General features: G+C 40.8%; 1 protein-coding gene across 3 annotated transcripts in view; it reads left to right on the top strand.

Moving 5' to 3' along the window:
* The window catches only part of PHKA2 (phosphorylase kinase regulatory subunit alpha 2), an 88,639-nt gene that overhangs the window by 45,856 nt on the left and 25,237 nt on the right, over window positions 1-17,546 (top strand). For all 3 annotated transcript variants that reach the window (XM_072137946.1, XM_072137945.1, XM_072137948.1), the window contains exons 12-25: window positions 4,750-4,845; window positions 4,938-5,045; window positions 5,509-5,587; window positions 6,597-6,731; window positions 6,819-6,928; window positions 9,182-9,326; window positions 9,883-9,961; window positions 10,735-10,910; window positions 11,689-11,865; window positions 12,249-12,337; window positions 14,179-14,312; window positions 16,720-16,876; window positions 16,963-17,042; window positions 17,280-17,358. In XM_072137946.1, coding sequence (XP_071994047.1) covers window positions 4,750-4,845; window positions 4,938-5,045; window positions 5,509-5,587; window positions 6,597-6,731; window positions 6,819-6,928; window positions 9,182-9,326; window positions 9,883-9,961; window positions 10,735-10,910; window positions 11,689-11,865; window positions 12,249-12,337; window positions 14,179-14,312; window positions 16,720-16,876; window positions 16,963-17,042; window positions 17,280-17,358 — 1,644 coding nt within the window. The remainder of the gene's footprint in view (window positions 1-4,749; window positions 4,846-4,937; window positions 5,046-5,508; window positions 5,588-6,596; window positions 6,732-6,818; window positions 6,929-9,181; window positions 9,327-9,882; window positions 9,962-10,734; window positions 10,911-11,688; window positions 11,866-12,248; window positions 12,338-14,178; window positions 14,313-16,719; window positions 16,877-16,962; window positions 17,043-17,279; window positions 17,359-17,546) is intronic.

The raw sequence follows: 17,546 nt of genomic DNA, 5'->3' as shown, positions 1-17,546 counted from the left end.
AGCTCTGCGGCGTTCCCCTGCTCCCTCATAAGCAGGTGGTGTCTCACCCCGCCCAGGACCACGGCCTCTGACCCCTGCAGTAGTTGGACGCCCACGTCCCCGCCCTCGTCCTCTACCCCTAGCCCTCGGGTTAAACATTTTGAAAATGAGAGTTATAACTTGAATTTTTTTTTTAACTTTTTTTTTTTTGTTTTGTTTTTTTTTGTGTTTTTTAGTTTTTAAAACCAAACGATGCTATCCTATTGCTATGGCTATTTTATAGCCAAGTATGAAAGCACACTGCTATGCCAGATGAGATGACGCTGAGTTATGAAAAAAATAAACGTAAAATAAAAAAGGAAATGGCAGACTGTGCCTAATTGAAATACAACCCCGGGCCCTAATAAATTTTCCCACTTCGGTCTTTGCGATGGATATGTGCGTCACTAAGCGCAAAACACAGTGGTCGCAAGTCTGACTCCAAATTGCTCACAATTTGCTAGTAGATGCACTGCAACAACTACAGCCACCAGCAGATCAACCAGAAATCAAATATATATAACGGTACTGTAGGCGTAATTAAGCCGTTTGTATTCTCCTATGGCTATTTTCTAGCCAAGTATTACAGCACACTACTATGCCAGATGAGATGACGCTGAGTTATGAAAAAAATAAACGTAAAATAAAAAAGGAAATGGCAGACTGTGCCTAATTGAAATACAACCACGGCCCCTAATAAATTTTCCCACTTCAGTCTTTGCGATGGATATGTGCGTCACTAAGCGCAAAACACAGTGGTCGCAAGTCTGACTCCAAATTGCTCACAATTTGCTAGTAGATGCACTGCAACAACTACAGCCACCAGCAGATCAACCAGAAATCAAATATATATAACGGTACTGTAGGCGTAATTAAGCCGTTTGTATTCTCCTATGGCTATTTTCTAGCCAAGTATTACAGCACACTACTATGCCAGATGAGATGAAGCTGAGTTATGAAAAAAATAAACGTAAAATAAAAAAGGAAATGGCAGACTGTGCCTAATTGAAATACAACCCCGGGCCCTAATAAATTTTCCCACTTCGGTCTTTGCGATGGATATGTGCGTCACTAAAACACAGTGGTCGCAAGTCTGACTCCAAATTGCTCACAATTTACTAGTAGATGCACTGCAACAACTACAGCCACCAGCAGATCAACCAGAAATCAAATATATATAACGCTACTGTAGGCGTAATTAAGCCGTTTGTATTCTCCTATGGCTATTTTCTAGCCAAGTATTACAGCACACTACTATGCCAGATGAGATGACGCTGAGTTATGAAAAAAATAAACGTAAAATAAAAAAGGAAATGGCAGACTGTGCCTAATTGAAATACAACCCCGGCCCCTAATAAATTTTCCCACTTCGGTCTTTGCGATGGATATGTGCGTCACTAAGCGCAAAACACAGTGGTCGCAAGTCTGACTCCAAATTGCTCACAATTTGCTAGTAGATGCACTGCAACAACTACAGCCACCAGCAGATCAACCAGAAATCAAATATATATAACGCTACTGTAGGCGTAATTAAGCCGTTTGTATTCTCCTATGGCTATTTTCTAGCCAAGTATTACAGCACACTACTATGCCAGATGAGATGACGCTGAGTTATGAAAAAAATAAACGTAAAATAAAAAAGGAAATGGCAGACTGTGCCTAATTGAAATACAACCCCGGGCCCTAATAAATTTTCCCACTTCGGTCTTTGCGATGGATATGTGCGTCACTAAAACACAGTGGTCGCAAGTCTGACTCCAAATTGCTCACAATTTACTAGTAGATGCACTGCAACAACTACAGCCACCAGCAGATCAACCAGAAATCAAATATATATAACGCTACTGTAGGCGTAATTAAGCCGTTTGTATTCTCCTATGGCTATTTTCTAGCCAAGTATTACAGCACACTACTATGCCAGATGAGATGACGCTGAGTTATGAAAAAAATAAACGTAAAATAAAAAAGGAAATGGCAGACTGTGCCTAATTGAAATACAACCCCGGGCCCTAATAAATTTTCCCACTTCGGTCTTTGCGATGGATATGTGCGTCACTAAAACACAGTGGTCGCAAGTCTGACTCCAAATTGCTCACAATTTACTAGTAGATGCACTGCAACAACTACAGCCACCAGCAGATCAACCAGAAATCAAATATATATAACGCTACTGTAGGCGTAATTAAGCCGTTTGTATTCTCCTATGGCTATTTTCTAGCCAAGTATTACAGCACACTACTATGCCAGATGAGATGACGCTGAGTTATGAAAAAAATAAACGTAAAATAAAAAAGGAAATGGCAGATTGTGCCTAATTGAAATACAACCCCGGCCCCTAATAAATTTTCCCACTTCGGTCTTTGCGATGGATATGTGCGTCACTAAGCGCAAAACACAGTGGTCGCAAGTCTGACTCCAAATTGCTCACAATTTGCTAGTAGATGCACTGCAACAACTACAGCCACCAGCAGATCAACCAGAAATCAAATATATATAACGCTACTGTAGGCGTAATTAAGCCGTTTGTATTCTCCTATGGCTATTTTCTAGCCAAGTATTACAGCACACTACTATGCCAGATGAGATGACGCTGAGTTATGAAAAAAATAAACGTAAAATAAAAAAGGAAATGGCAGACTGTGCCTAATTGAAATACAACCCCGGGCCCTAATAAATTTTCCCACTTCGGTCTTTGCGATGGATATGTGCGTCACTAAAACACAGTGGTCGCAAGTCTGACTCCAAATTGCTCACAATTTACTAGTAGATGCACTGCAACAACTACAGCCACCAGCAGATCAACCAGAAATCAAATATATATAACGCTACTGTAGGCGTAATTAAGCCGTTTGTATTCTCCTATGGCTATTTTCTAGCCAAGTATTACAGCACACTACTATGCCAGATGAGATGACGCTGAGTTATGAAAAAAATAAACGTAAAATAAAAAAGGAAATGGCAGACTGTGCCTAATTGAAATACAACCCCGGGCCCTAATAAATTTTCCCACTTCGGTCTTTGCGATGGATATGTGCGTCACTAAAACACAGTGGTCGCAAGTCTGACTCCAAATTGCTCACAATTTACTAGTAGATGCACTGCAACAACTACAGCCACCAGCAGATCAACCAGAAATCAAATATATATAACGCTACTGTAGGCGTAATTAAGCCGTTTGTATTCTCCTATGGCTATTTTCTAGCCAAGTATTACAGCACACTACTATGCCAGATGAGATGACGCTGAGTTATGAAAAAAATAAATGTAAAATAAAAAAGGAAATGGCAGACTGTGCCTAATTGAAATACAACCCCGGGCCCTAATAAATTTTCCCACTTCGGTCTTTGCGATGGATATGTGCGTCACTAAAACACAGTGGTCGCAAGTCTGACTCCAAATTGCTCACAATTTACTAGTAGATGCACTGCAACAACTACAGCCACCAGCAGATCAACCAGAAATCAAATATATATAACGCTACTGTAGGCGTAATTAAGCCGTTTGTATTCTCCTATGGCTATTTTCTAGCCAAGTATTACAGCACACTACTATGCCAGATGAGATGACGCTGAGTTATGAAAAAAATAAACGTAAAATAAAAAAGGAAATGGCAGACTGTGCCTAATTGAAATACAACCCCGGGCCCTAATAAATTTTCCCACTTCGGTCTTTGCGATGGATATGTGCGTCACTAAGCGCAAAACACAGTGGTCGCAAGTCTGACTCCAAATTGCTCACAATTTACTAGTAGATGCACTGCAACAACTACAGCCACCAGCAGATCAACCAGAAATCAAATATATATAACGCTACTGTAGGCGTAATTAAGCCGTTTGTATTCTCCTATGGCTATTTTCTAGCCAAGTATTACAGCACACTACTATGCAAGATGAGATGACGCTGAGTTATTAAAAAAATAAACGTAAAATAAAAAGAAACTGGCAGACTGTGCCTAATTCTACTCAAACCCCTAATAAATTTTCCCACTTTGGTGTTTGAGGTGGATATGTGTGTCACTAAGAGCTAAACACAACGGTAGCAAGTCCCCCTGCTAATTCCTCACAATATGGTACTAGCTGCAAATAGTAAAAAAAAAAAATTATAACGTTATTGTAGCCCTAAGAAGGGCTGTTGGGTTCTTTTAGAATCACTCCTGCCTAACAGTAAGCTAATAGAACACCCTAACGCTTTCCCTGACCAGCAGCAGCTCTCTCCCTAGCGGCATCCAGACAGAGAATGATCCGAGCAGCGCGGGCAGCGGCTAGTCTATCCCAGGGTCACCTGATCTGGCCAGCCAACCACTGCTATCTACGTGTAAGGGTACCACGTCATGCTGGGTGGAGTGCAGAGTCTCCTGGCTTGTGATTGGCTCTGTTTCTGGCCGCCAAAAAGCAAAACGGCGGGAGCTGCCATTTTCTCGAGCGGGCGAAATACTCGTCCGAGCAACGAGCAGTTACGAGTACACTAATGCTCGATCGAGCATCAAGCTCGGACGAGTATGTTCGCTCATCTCTACTCAGCGGCTCCAGGCTCTGTAAACACATATGGAGCCTAGAGCCCCTCAGGCTCATTTGCATACAGTCCTGATCCTGGTGGTAGATGTCCTTTAATTTAAAATAATGCTATAGATAAGATTTGACATATCTCCGCATTCCTGCATGGGAATGTTGATACATCTAAAGATTTATGAATATTTTATAGATGTTTCCATATTTGTGTTGCATATTTTAGGTACAGGAGTACAGAGAGGCTCTGGATGGAATTTTAATCAGAGGAAAAAATGGGATTCGACTTGTGCCAGAATTATATGCTGTCCCACACCACAAGGTTATTACATTTGGGTTGTTCCTTCATACAGCACTGTGCACATCTCTGTATTTGAGTGTGGACTGATAACATATCATGTTCTCTTTTCTTAGATAGATGAAGAGTATCATAACCCTCACACGGTTGATCGCATTGCTATTGGAAAATTGCCACATTTGTGGGGACAGTCCCTGTATATTCTTGGATCTCTGCTGGCTGAGGTATGAGACATTGACAACTGCACTGATTTGATAATAGTTCTCATAGACTTATTATATTCTCTATTATATTCTCTAAAATAAAAATAAAATGATAAACCGGGGACACTTGCTCATAGATCCAAGAGGTGTGACTGTGGTAATCTTCTTATATTTGTTATCCATGGCCACCTTCCTTCTAAAGTCAATGATGAAAATTATGCTAATGAGCCTTAGGGACTTCCTTAGCCGTTCTTTGATCTGGATTTGCACAATGTTACACTGTTCCTCCCTCCCCCTTAGCACTTGCACAGGGAACAAGAACTGCTCATGGATAACAAAAGTAAGATCATGACCACAGTCACGGTGCCTGGATCTATGAGTAAGTGTCCCTGATTTATCATGATGGATTTTGGTAGATGTCCTTTAAGTGAGTGTTTTTTGTGAATTGAACTGACTTCAAGGTGTATTGTATTTTTTTTCCTAGGGCTTTTTAGCACCTGGAGAAATTGATCCCTTAAACAGACGATTTTCCACAGCGTTTAAACCTGATGTTGTAGTGCAAGGTATGAACCTGTGTCTAGTTTACTGTAAGGTTAGCTCAAATACATTTCTAGTGACCATTTGGTTTATGCAAACATATACGTCTGATATGTCCATTTCAGTTTCTGATATGTCTTGCCAAGTTTCTTTTAACCCTAAGGTTCTTTTGACCTAAGGTCATTGGGGCCTGAATGTCCAGGTCAATAAATAAATGACAATATCTTTGGAACAGTTTTACATATCATAAAAATACTTTAAAAAAAAAATACTAAAAAGACTTTAACTTGAAATAATTTTATTAATATGTTTTTTATTGAATTAGCTGACAAGTTACTGAAAAGTAAAATTGAATAGTAGCAGTAAAATTGAATAAACCTTCACCAACCTATTTTAAAAACTGCAAATCCATCGCCCTTCAAGGTTCAGCTAAAGATGTTGAAGGTTTATGAATTGTCAGCTCCCTCTTCTCCGCAGCTCCCTCCTCTTCCTTTTCCATTCTCCCTTCAGCTGATAGGCTTTGGCGGGTAGCCTTTAAATGCCTATATCTTTGGAACTATGGAACCCTGAAACTAAATTCTGGTAATTTTTAGGAGATGAGAATCTCCCCTGTAATATTGCTTCGGGAACCAGAGATATTTAAAATTAAGTTAAAATTACAATTGGCACCTAGAAACACAATTACATTAACGGGAGATTCTCCTCTCTAATATGACACTAGAACTGTGTTTCTAGGTGCCATGGTACAAAAAATATAACCATCAAAGTGTGTCCCTGTTATGACGTCTATACACGTGCAATCTGCACTGGGTATGTGCAATTAGGACGTATTCACATATGTGAAGGGGTTAACCTAGGTATATGAATGTATATGCATATTAGATCCTATTGATTTTCTGCTAAGCATATACAGCATATACTGTAATATAATTCATTTATTCTTTGGTAATTATGAAGTGGCTATGACCTCAATAAATATCTATTTATGTAAGAAGCTCTGTAGTGTTTTATTTGGTTTCTTTTTCCATTTTTTAGTATCTGTTCTGGCAGAATCAACAGAAATTAAGAAGATGTTAAAAAAAAATGACATTGATGTTCAGAGCTTTAGTGATGTCCGGCCATTTCGGGTGCAGCCTGCGAGAATTTTGAGTCATCTTTATGCAAAACTTGGTAAGTGCTGGGACCATTATCTGATGAAAGTATGGACTGTATTGTCTCATCATAGTGTTACAAATATGATTCTCTTCATTTTCATAGGAATTAATAAAGCGATGAAATTAAGTGGGCGGCCATATCGTCATATAGGAGTACTGGGAACGTCTAAACTTTACACCATTAGAAATCAGATCTTCACTTTTACTCCGCAGGTTGGTACAAGTAAAGTATGAGAACAGAACTGGTTCAGATATTTCCATTATACTTTAGATTTTTAGGATCCTGGGAAACCTCTGGGTGGCCTATTAGATGGACAGTTGCACTGTGTTTGCCCTCACATTCCACCTTGTAGTTATCAAATATTTTATATAAATTTGAAGATAATTACATACACTGAAATTCTTGCTCATATACATAACAGATAGTTTCAGTCAATAGAAATTGGTCTACGTTTATAAAATCGGAAATCTGGTCTTAAACAGGACACAAAATGTGTCTGTATTACAGGCCCACCCTGCTCCTACTTTCTATGAAGCCACGGCTCTTTAAATGATCACACATGAAAGATGTCACGTGAAGCATGTTAGCTTTGTGTCACTTTTTGCTTTATTTTTGCATTGGTTTTAAATGGAAAATAAACATTGAATAAAAGAGATTTCTTTAGTCTTGAAGATGACCTATATGGTACCCCTTTTCATGAATCTTTAGAGTAGTTTAGAGTAAAGTTGCAACTTTAAAAGGAACCATATTCCCCAACAAAGCACACAGAGTACCTTGTAGATGTCTTTATACTTGATCCCTGGGATTAGAGACGCTATTATTATAAAAACGGCTTTTATTGATGCCCTCAGACTTGCTGAAGAGAATTCCTGAGGGAAGGGGAGCGAGATGTTGGCTGTGTGTGACTCACTTAATAGAATGCTTTAGGGAGCTGGGAATGAGTGAGCTGATTTCTCTTCAGTGAGTCACACACAGCCAACGTCTTTCATTCCTGAGGGGGACCGGGTTAGCAGTGTCAGTTAGGAGGTGGGACTAGACCGACTGTAAGCTAGAAGTCCCCCTTTCCAAGACTGGATCTATAGTAACAGAGAGGCATCAGTCTTTTTTTTTTAAAGAGTGCTGGCTCTAATCCAATGGATAGAGACATCAGTGAAACATGTACTGGGTGTGTTTTTTGGGACGCTGGTGACACAAATGAGGCAGAAAGTTGTATTTAAATGCAGTTTTTATTCCATTTTTGCTGCATTTATGAATACGATGGGACCTCATTCCATCTAAATCTCCACTAATTTGGCCTCTGCAGTGGGAAGTTCTACTCAGTGATTGACAGCCTTCCATGAGTGAGCATATAAATATAGCTTTCAATCACTGTGTAAGACCGCCCATTGGACTCCTACATGTAGGGGGAGTTTAGACCATATTCATAAACATTTTTTTACAAAATGATATATTAATCTCAAACCCAACTCATTCTGCTCTTGTTGATTGGGGTGCATTTTTCCCTTAAAAACTGCAGCCACTAAAAATAAAATGATTGAGCCTACAGCACTGTAAGTTCTGTCTGTGCATAACATGTATGTCATATGTGCATTTGCAGTGTCAGACTGTGGTTCTCTGGGGCCACCAGGTAATATTATTTCGAGAGCCCACCTTCCTCATCCCTATTGAAATAGACACAGCTAGCTAACAGTTTAATTTGTCATCTGCTTTATCTCTGGGGTGCAGTGTTAGGTTACAGCTAGGACCCATGGAAGGATCCTCTGTTAAGCCAGTCAGACCCTCTGCAGATATATAATTATCTGATTGATGCTTTCATTAAATATTACATGGTTTTAACTCTCTCCATTAAGTTATTTAAGGCATAATTTACACAAGCGCTGCTCATCCCTCCCTTCTCCGTAGCAACCTTAGCAGCCGCAGTGCAAATTGGGCTAAAGAAATATTCTGTGGCACAGGCCCCCAGCTCGATCACTGTGTGGTGAGACACTGGGGCTCATTTACTAAGGGTCATGCGGCTGCATTTGGTTGAATAGTCCCACGATTTCTGATCCGCGTCGCATTTAGCATCGGATTTTGGCGCATCGAGGCCGGCTTTCATGCGACACAAATCGGGGGCGGCCCGGGCGGGATTTAATTTTCAAATTGTGTCACAAGCCAAGCACTTACATGCCCTGGGAAGAAGAAGGTGAACTCCGGCGGAGTGGGGAAGCGACACATGCAGGATATCGGGCGCAGGATCTATGTAAAGTTCATCCTCGTCGGACATTCCGGATTGGGGAACTCGCAGGGACCGGGTGAGTAAATGTGCCTCACTGTGTGCTCCCCGCACTGTGACCGGGTGCCATAGAAGTCAGTGGGGACTGTGATCATGGCCACAATTAAAGTCATGTTAATGGGGCCATTTGTTCATGTAAGTTATAGTACAAAGATACACATTGACTCCCTGTTCTCCCTTTTAAATATAGTTTACAGACCAGCACCACTTCTACCTTGCACTAGACAGCAGGATGATTGTTGAAATGCTCAGGACTGAGCTGGCCTACCTGACTTCATGCTGGAGGATGACAGGGCGACCAACACTCACCTTCCCCATCACTCACTCCATGCTGAGTAAGTTTAGTATTTTTTTTACCGTACAGTAACTCTGTATTCAGAAATTAAAGTGATCTCCACTTTAGATTATTAGTACTTGAATGGAACCTGGCAGGGCAAATTTGGGACACTAAACCACCACAGGTTCTTATGGACTGGTGGTTTAGTGTCGTAAATTCTCATCTTCTTCCCAGAATCTTCATCTTCACAGAAAATGGTGCATAGCTTTGTGCATATTTATGCATCTAAGACTCCTGACTTACTGGCCATGTAAGCCCATTCTACAGCCTACAAGCAATAAAAGTAATGAATGAACATGCTAGGATTAACCTCCTTATTAATTGCAGGGGAAGAGGTTGGAATGCAAGTGTGAACTGGGCCTAAAAGACTCTAATCCCGATGTTCTATATTAATCAGCGAAATTATGAAATACTGATATGACATGTAGTTTTTTATAGTAAAAAGTATTTTGTTTCTTTAATAATTGTTTGCTATATCATAAATATCACTGTGGTTAAGACCTATTGTAAATCTGTATTAGTGTAGTGTACTATTTACATTGCTTTAATTTTAGATGACGATGGCACAGACATAGACCCGGCTATACTTTCTACAATTCGAAAGCTTGAGGATGGATACTTTGGAGGTGCAAGGTATGTTATTACCATGAACTGTGGAAGCCAGCTTTGGCATCTAGGAGGTACTTTGTGGATTTTAATTGGGTCAGGGAACCCATAAGCTGATAGATTGATGCAGGAATTACATGCAGTATCCAAGTTTATCATAGACGAAAGAAGATTCTTACACAGTTCATATGGTATCCATATCCATATCACCTAAAATCATGCTTTAGGTGTCATTTTAAAGAGAATGGGCCATTTTTGGTCACATTATCCTTCCATTCAACAGTTCATAGGGTCATTTTTTATTTGAACCCTGTGGTAAACCAGAAGTTCTGGAGAGTCATGGGACCACCTCGGATATAGGAAACCACTTCCATTTTCCATGTGATTTCACCTCCTGTGTTGCGCCTGGTCCATGGAGGCCAGTCATTCAATGAAGCAGGCCCCATGACCCCAGGACTTCTGGCAATTGGCCTGGTTGGTTTTACGTATTCATGGAAAGCCTCTTTAAGCAAAACAATTAAACTAACAAAATGAAGTAAATAAAGTAAAGTAAATATCATACAGTTATTCTACAATACAACTTGCTCAGCTCTCACATGGCTTTGTGAATAAAAAATGAAAATGAAAAAAATGAAAAATGAAAATTCATTTAGATTTTCTTCACCAATTACTTGTGGGTTTTTTTGGAAAGCACTCAGGTTGGTGTGGGTGTGTACTCTGTACAATACAGAGGTTACATGATGAGATATCATAATATATACTATTGTGTCATCTAATCCACTACTGTGTTTTCTTTTCAGAGTAAAACATGGCAGGATATCAGATTTTCTTACTACATCATTTTACACTCACCTAAGTTTCCTGGATGCAGACTGTGATGAAAAGCTTTTAGATGACAGCAGCGAAGGCTATTATAGTCCAGACAATGACTACGAGTATGAACTAGGAGGATATCAAGTGGACCACAGTGAGAATGGTAAGTAACAAGGAATTCTGGGAGGTGTGGGCTTAGCTGTCACACCAATTATCACTGCAGCTGTAATTGACAATTTCCAGAATTATTTTGGTTTATGCTTCATATAAAATTGGTAAAGTTGTGTACTTTGTGTAAGGTTGCTAGAGGTTGTATGTAGAATATTCACATTTTAAGGGGTTTTCCAAGAATTTTGGAAAACCCCAGGAGGTCAGGAACAAAAAAACCACAAATTGTTCTCTGGGTCCCAAGTCCAACATTGCACCAGTTACGAGCTGAATTGGCAGGGGATCAGCCAATCTGTGATACCCTCGCACCACAGGTGGTCACTTCCTGTGACATCACAAGTGACATCCCTTGGTGTGAGGAGGCCACTGATTTGGCAAAGGAGGTTCTGTGACAACTCTAATACCTCACAGGTGCCAAATACTGTAAGTAATTGTGCGGAAGAGCAGTAGTAGGATAATTACACTTTGGGCAGATTCACCAAGAGCTGTACTTGTGCCAGGTATTGCGACATTCCCCTCCACACGATGTGGGCCGTGCCAGGCCACCAGCTTCTGCCACATATTATAGCAGAATTCTATGCCAAATGCAACACTACTGAAATTCCGTGCTTTGTTACCCCTGCCCTGGTTCCCAATGGATGTAATACTGTAGTATTTAAGAGGAAGTTTACATTAAAAAAATTTAAGATTCAAATGCACAGTTGATACATAGAACTGTATGTTACCACAGATGAGATGTTCTGTATAATTCGTTTTTTTTCTGATTTCATTAGATGAAGCCCTGGATGAACTTGATCAGTACATAAACCACTTGCAGCAAAGTGTTGCCTCTACAACCCATTTACCTCCCACATCTTCTACCTCATCGCAGTACCAAACATTTAGTGCGCTTCATTCCACTCGGGATATACTCTCCCTAATGGCAAAGTCAAAGGGCCTGGAAGTACCCAGTAAGTAGATGTGATGGCCAGGCCTGTGGCTAAGCTGTTGTCTAAACCTGACATTTGCATACATTAAATATCAAGTATGTGAAATGTCACTTAACTTATATAGTAAGAAAATGTGCACTGATTTTATTCATATGTATAAATAATGTAGCCCTTTGCGAGTGAAGTGTTTGACCAGCACCCCAGAGATTGTTCTTGGGGTTGACTATGGTCCCACAAAACAGGCTCACACCAATGATAACGTTATGGCATATCCTAGTTTTGCGCCATGACATTGTCAGATATGAATACTGTCATAACAATGTGTAATGTTTCTGGTATCTTCAAATTACTAGCTTGAACTTTGTATATAGACTTATCTGTGAAATCAATTTATACCTTTTCAGATTCATCTTTGTTTCTTCCTGCTAAAAACCTAAGTGGTCACCGAAGATCTTTAAATCTGTTAGAGGTTCCTCAACTTAACAAGCCTCAGGTAGGAATATTTTCTTGACATAACAGATATGAAATGAAAAGAAAAATATTACCTTGACTTTTTTACTGTTTAACGATAGAGTACTATTCAGGACCATCAAAGAAAACAATACATTTTTTCTGTGACAAATCTATTCATATGTCAAATTAAACAATACTGAAATAACAGTCCAGCACTCTCACTATCTACATTAGGGGACTTCATGACATGTCAATTCAGAGCAATGTTCTTTTTAAGAAAACTAAAAAGTCCAAAGAGAAAAATAGAGACCGATGCATTGTTTAGCCCCTTAATGTTGCCCACCATCATAGAAGAGCAAAACAATGTTTAAAGAGATCCTGTTACCAGGCGAATCGATATCAAACTACAATAAGTACCTTGTATGGCCGCTTTCCTGTGTGCTGGACATGTCTTTATAAAGTGAAAACACTCCCTGCAGCCAGAAAAATTGACTTATATTCATGGTCTGCTTCCAGTCAGAGGAGTGGGTTCTGGGCACAGCAGTCAAGGAGGCGGCAGCCCTTATGGCCCTCATGCGCAATTCTCGCACGTGTGCAGTGCACCTATCTCCCTCCTCTTACACGCAGGTTCGGAGCGGAGATGACCAGCGCATGCGCAAGAATTTAGACCAAACGGAGATTACAGGGAGATAAGGAGGTGCAGTTATGTAAAGATGTGGCCATGAGGCCTGACGCATCTTTGAGTTCTGTGCCTGTAACCCCACACCCCTGACTGGAAGCAGACCATGAATATAAGTATATTCTTCTGGCTGCAGGCAGGGTTCTCAATTTATAAAGACATATCCAGCACACATGCAGCCGGCCATATTGACCTTATTGAGGTTTCATAACGATTTGCCTGGTGACAGGTTCTCTTTAAGCACTGAGCCTCTCCATACAGTGTGGGAGTCTTCTGCATTTTGCAGTGTTAACTATTTGTCGAAGTTAAAATGACTGCAGCACCTAAATGACAGTGGTGTATGCATGCTGCATTATTGAAAGAAACCATCGCCGCTCTGATGCTATTGGGGGACGGTGATCTGTTGCTGTGATAGCCAAGAGCCTTTCCAGGGCTCCTACAGCCATCACCTTTAAAAGAGATCTACCATGAAAGATCCAGGCAATGTGACTGAGGTGATCTTCTTATACTTCTTTTTAAATTATGCTAATGAGCCTGACCGCTATGGGTGTGTTACAAAAACCCTCTGCGCTCATGTTTCAGAAGCTGTTGTTACACTGTGCAGCAGCACATCTCAGTCTCATCCTCCCCCTGCATTTCCTGTAATCTCAGCTGTGAGCACTCAGTGGAGGGGGGGATGCTCCTGCACAGTGTAACAGCCTGTGAATCGATGTATGAAAGGGCTCTAATAACACAACCAAAGCCTTGCAGGCTCCTACTTTTAAAAGTTGAGTTTAGAAGGAAGGAGGCCATAAAAGATTACCTATATGGATGTATAGGTAACAGATAGGTAACCTATATGGATGTGTAAACAGATAAACATATATACAAGAAAGTGCTCTATAACAAACTTTTTATGTTAATCATATGTTTAAGGAATTTCCACATCACAACCTTTATTTAATGTAAATACCTGATTCTACATTTCCTACTGTGTGCTGTAGGTTCAGTAAAGGACTGTAGGGTATAAATATGCATTAGTCACGTCATTTACATCACAAAAAGGACTGATAGCATTACATCAGTACATAACACCTGCATTGATACCCCCTCCATCATTGCATCCCATACTTACAACAGCTTTATGTAGCAATGACATATTACAGAACCACCAGTCACCTTGCTCTTTACTATTTGATTTACTATTTTTATGTTTTTTATAGACAAGAGAAACAGAATTAAATTTGCCAAAAGACTCTCATGGTAACGTGGACTGTGAAAAACTAGTGGAGCAACTAAAAGAGTGTCCAACTCTCCAGGACCAGGCGGATATACTCTATGTATTGTGCATGATAAAGTGAGTCTATATAGTTAGGGAACTGAGGGGATAATCTGGGATTTTCCAGTAACGTGCTGTTTGTGGAGATCCAGAGATCCTTGCTATGTACAAGTCCTGCCCTGCTGAAATTCTTTGTTTGCAGGACTCCACATGCAATGACCTAAGTTACTTGAGGCAGTATGTGCCCTGACTGTGCTAATAATCTATGCTATTTATCACCACCACCTCGCCTGGATCTGTGCCATCTAGATTGTTATCTCAAGATTGTTTTCTAAAAACACTGCTGGAATTCTAGGATTAATGGCCACCAGGGTGACATTGTGTTCCTGACACTATTTTTCTTGTCAAAGAGTAATTCCGCTTTATAAGACACAGCGCTTTGTGTGTTTTTCGGGTCACACACAACGGTCCTGTGGTCTGCTGTTTGCTGCCCGTGGGTCTCCTCATACAACGTCAATGATAGAAAAAGACGCCCCAAACTGCAAACTTGGGTGGAAATAGGCCCTGAGATTTTGCTCTGAAATTTGTGGCTCAGAACAATGGCTCACTCATGTCTCTTTGCTAAAGAAGACCATGGACATTTTCCCCTAGAGAAACATGGTAACGCATGCTAGCTGCAAAAACTACTGCTAGCTCACATCCCCAAAAACTGTTTCTGTGCATGAGGCTATACATTGGGGCACATTTACTAAGGGCCGTGCGAAAGTTTTCTGTTGAAGTTTGCAGGTTCTTTCTAGTGCAAACTGCTTTCAGTTTGTGGCACAGCTGAACTAGGCATTATGCGACACAAATTAGGGGGCGCTCCGGTGCTCAGTCCGACCGTGCGCCAGATTTACCATACAAGTCAGACAGAAGTGTGTTGCACGCCCCATGTTAAAGACAGACCAGAAAAAAAGTGGTGCACTCTGTTGGGGCAGTACAGGGGGCAAGAAGAACTCATGAATCTGGCGCACCCTGTATAATACACAGGAAAGCCACACTTAGTGCAGTATGAACCATTCTTTTTAAATGTTCCCCAATGTATTGATTAATGGTCTAATCCAGTGAGGGGAAGAGGGAAAAGTGATATATTAATGCTTTTAAATACAGTGCAAAAAAAACAACCAAAGCAGTAATATCTTATTATTGACTCATAGTAAAATATTGGGTAGACACGTCCCAGTTTTTTGTGTAAAACATTAGCATGGAAATGCCACAACTAGGATTGATAGCTGTCAGCTAAACAATCTTCAAATGTCAAGTTACAGGAAATTCACAGTGTATTCTACAAAACACAACCTACCAATTTGCATAAATAATGAAAGGGTTCCCTCTTAAAGGGAATCTATCAGCAGAAATTGATCTAATGAACCACTAGCAGTATGTTGTGATGCAAAATAACACCATCCAGATCAGGTTTCTTTCAGGGCCCGGTGTGTTGGCTTTATCCAGAAAATCAACTTTGAAGTCAGATGTAAATTGATGGCATAAAGGTTGAGAGTTTAGCACTTAAGTCAAGCTCTCCACACCTTATAGCCTTATAGTGTCCCCTCATAAAAGCTGGACAGGGATGTACATGTGTGCAGGGATGTCACATACAGCAAAGTGGGCATTCTTAGACAGAGAGAACTTGACTTCAATACTGAACACTCTGCCTCCTTGACTTTATACAACCAACTCACATCTCACCTGGTTTCCATCAATAACATAGACAGATTGTAGTGGCAGCACACATGTCCAAGCTGACAATACATTTATTTGGGGTACAAAAGACCCCAATTCTCTTATCTCTTTGGTTAGGGGTTTACTTGTTGTGCCTGGACAACCCCTTTAATTAAAACCTTTGCCTCTGAACAGAGAGTTGTCAGCTCTCCATAAGGACGATTGGTGCCATCAGGCTTGTGTTATGGTTGTCAGGGGACAGTAGGGCACATTTACTAAGGGTCGGTCGGACGCATTTCCGCCGGGTTTCCTGAATATTTTCCGATTTGCCCTGAATTGCACAGGGGTTTTTGGCTTACGCGATCGGATTTTGGTGCATTGGCGCTGGCTTTCATGCGACACATATCGGGGGGGTGGCCGTCGGTCAACCCGACTGAATCGGACAAACCCAATTTAAAATTCAAATTGTGTCGCTTGATCAGCACTCACATACACTACAAAGAAGATGGTGGACTCTGGCGGACCTGAGCAGGTAAGCGGCACATTCAAGAAATCGCACACACGTTGTAAGTGAATCGCGGCAGCTCCGAAGCCTCGTCGGACATTCTGAATCGGCGGGCACAACAGGACGGGTAAGTAAATGTGCCCCAGTATCTTGCCCTACATTTGTGCTACAGGTGCAGAACTGTGTCCACACTGCATATATTTATGATGGTTTTACAAGAGCCTTGAGTACAAATATATCTTCTTTGTCTTTTTCTCCATTGCTTATTTTTGTTTTCAGAGGCCTAGATTGGGACACTAATCTTAATGGCCAGTGTGGAGTGACAGTACACTGTCTGCTTAGTGAGCTGTATAACACAGCAGGCCATAAGCGGGAATGGGGTCTGATCCGCTACATCTCAGGATTACTGAGAAAGAGAGTTGAGGTCTTGGCCGAGGTACGTTACCTAAGTTTTTACATCGCCGTTGCAAAGCACAGAGAAATTTTCAACTTGGTTAATAAAATCCTTTCTCTTGTTACTAGGCATGTACTGATATTCTCTCACACCAAAAGCAGCTAACTGTCGGGCTGCCCCCTGAGCCCCGAGAGAAGACAATAACAGCGTACGTGTAATGTTTTATAGGGTGATGACTATAGTTCTGGAGGAGCATTGTCATTGGAGCACAAGTGTTAAATGCCTATAACTGTTATTATACTATATTGTATATGGATTTGTTATTACATTGTTTAAAGGTCCCCATACCATTAAGGTAAAGACTGGCCAATCCCACCAAATTAGCAGGACCAGTTTAGCATTTTATGTGATTGTTGTTGTCCTGACTTATGTATTTTTACCATAGACCTCTGCCTCCAGAGGAATTGGCTGACCTGATCTATGAAGCAAGTGGGCAAGATATTAGCATTGCAGTGTTAACACAGGTAAGTAGCAGAAGGACTGTGAAAAGTGAACTTTTAATCCAGGTTTTGCAGTGGTCCAGCCTGAAGAGCTTTTTGCTCATTGCAGTGAACTTTCCCACAGCTCCTCCTCTCTGATCTGAGTCAGCTGTAAGTGTCTCCATCCAAAATCCTGATACAGCTCCTACTTTAAGCAGTGGGGAGGGGCTGTG

Source organism: Engystomops pustulosus, chromosome 2 (genome assembly GCF_040894005.1).
Source record: "Engystomops pustulosus chromosome 2, aEngPut4.maternal, whole genome shotgun sequence".
Classification (NCBI taxonomy): Eukaryota; Metazoa; Chordata; class Amphibia; order Anura; family Leptodactylidae; genus Engystomops; species Engystomops pustulosus.
Note: the sequence above shows the minus strand (reverse complement) of the source record. Positions and strands in the feature narration are given on the sequence as shown.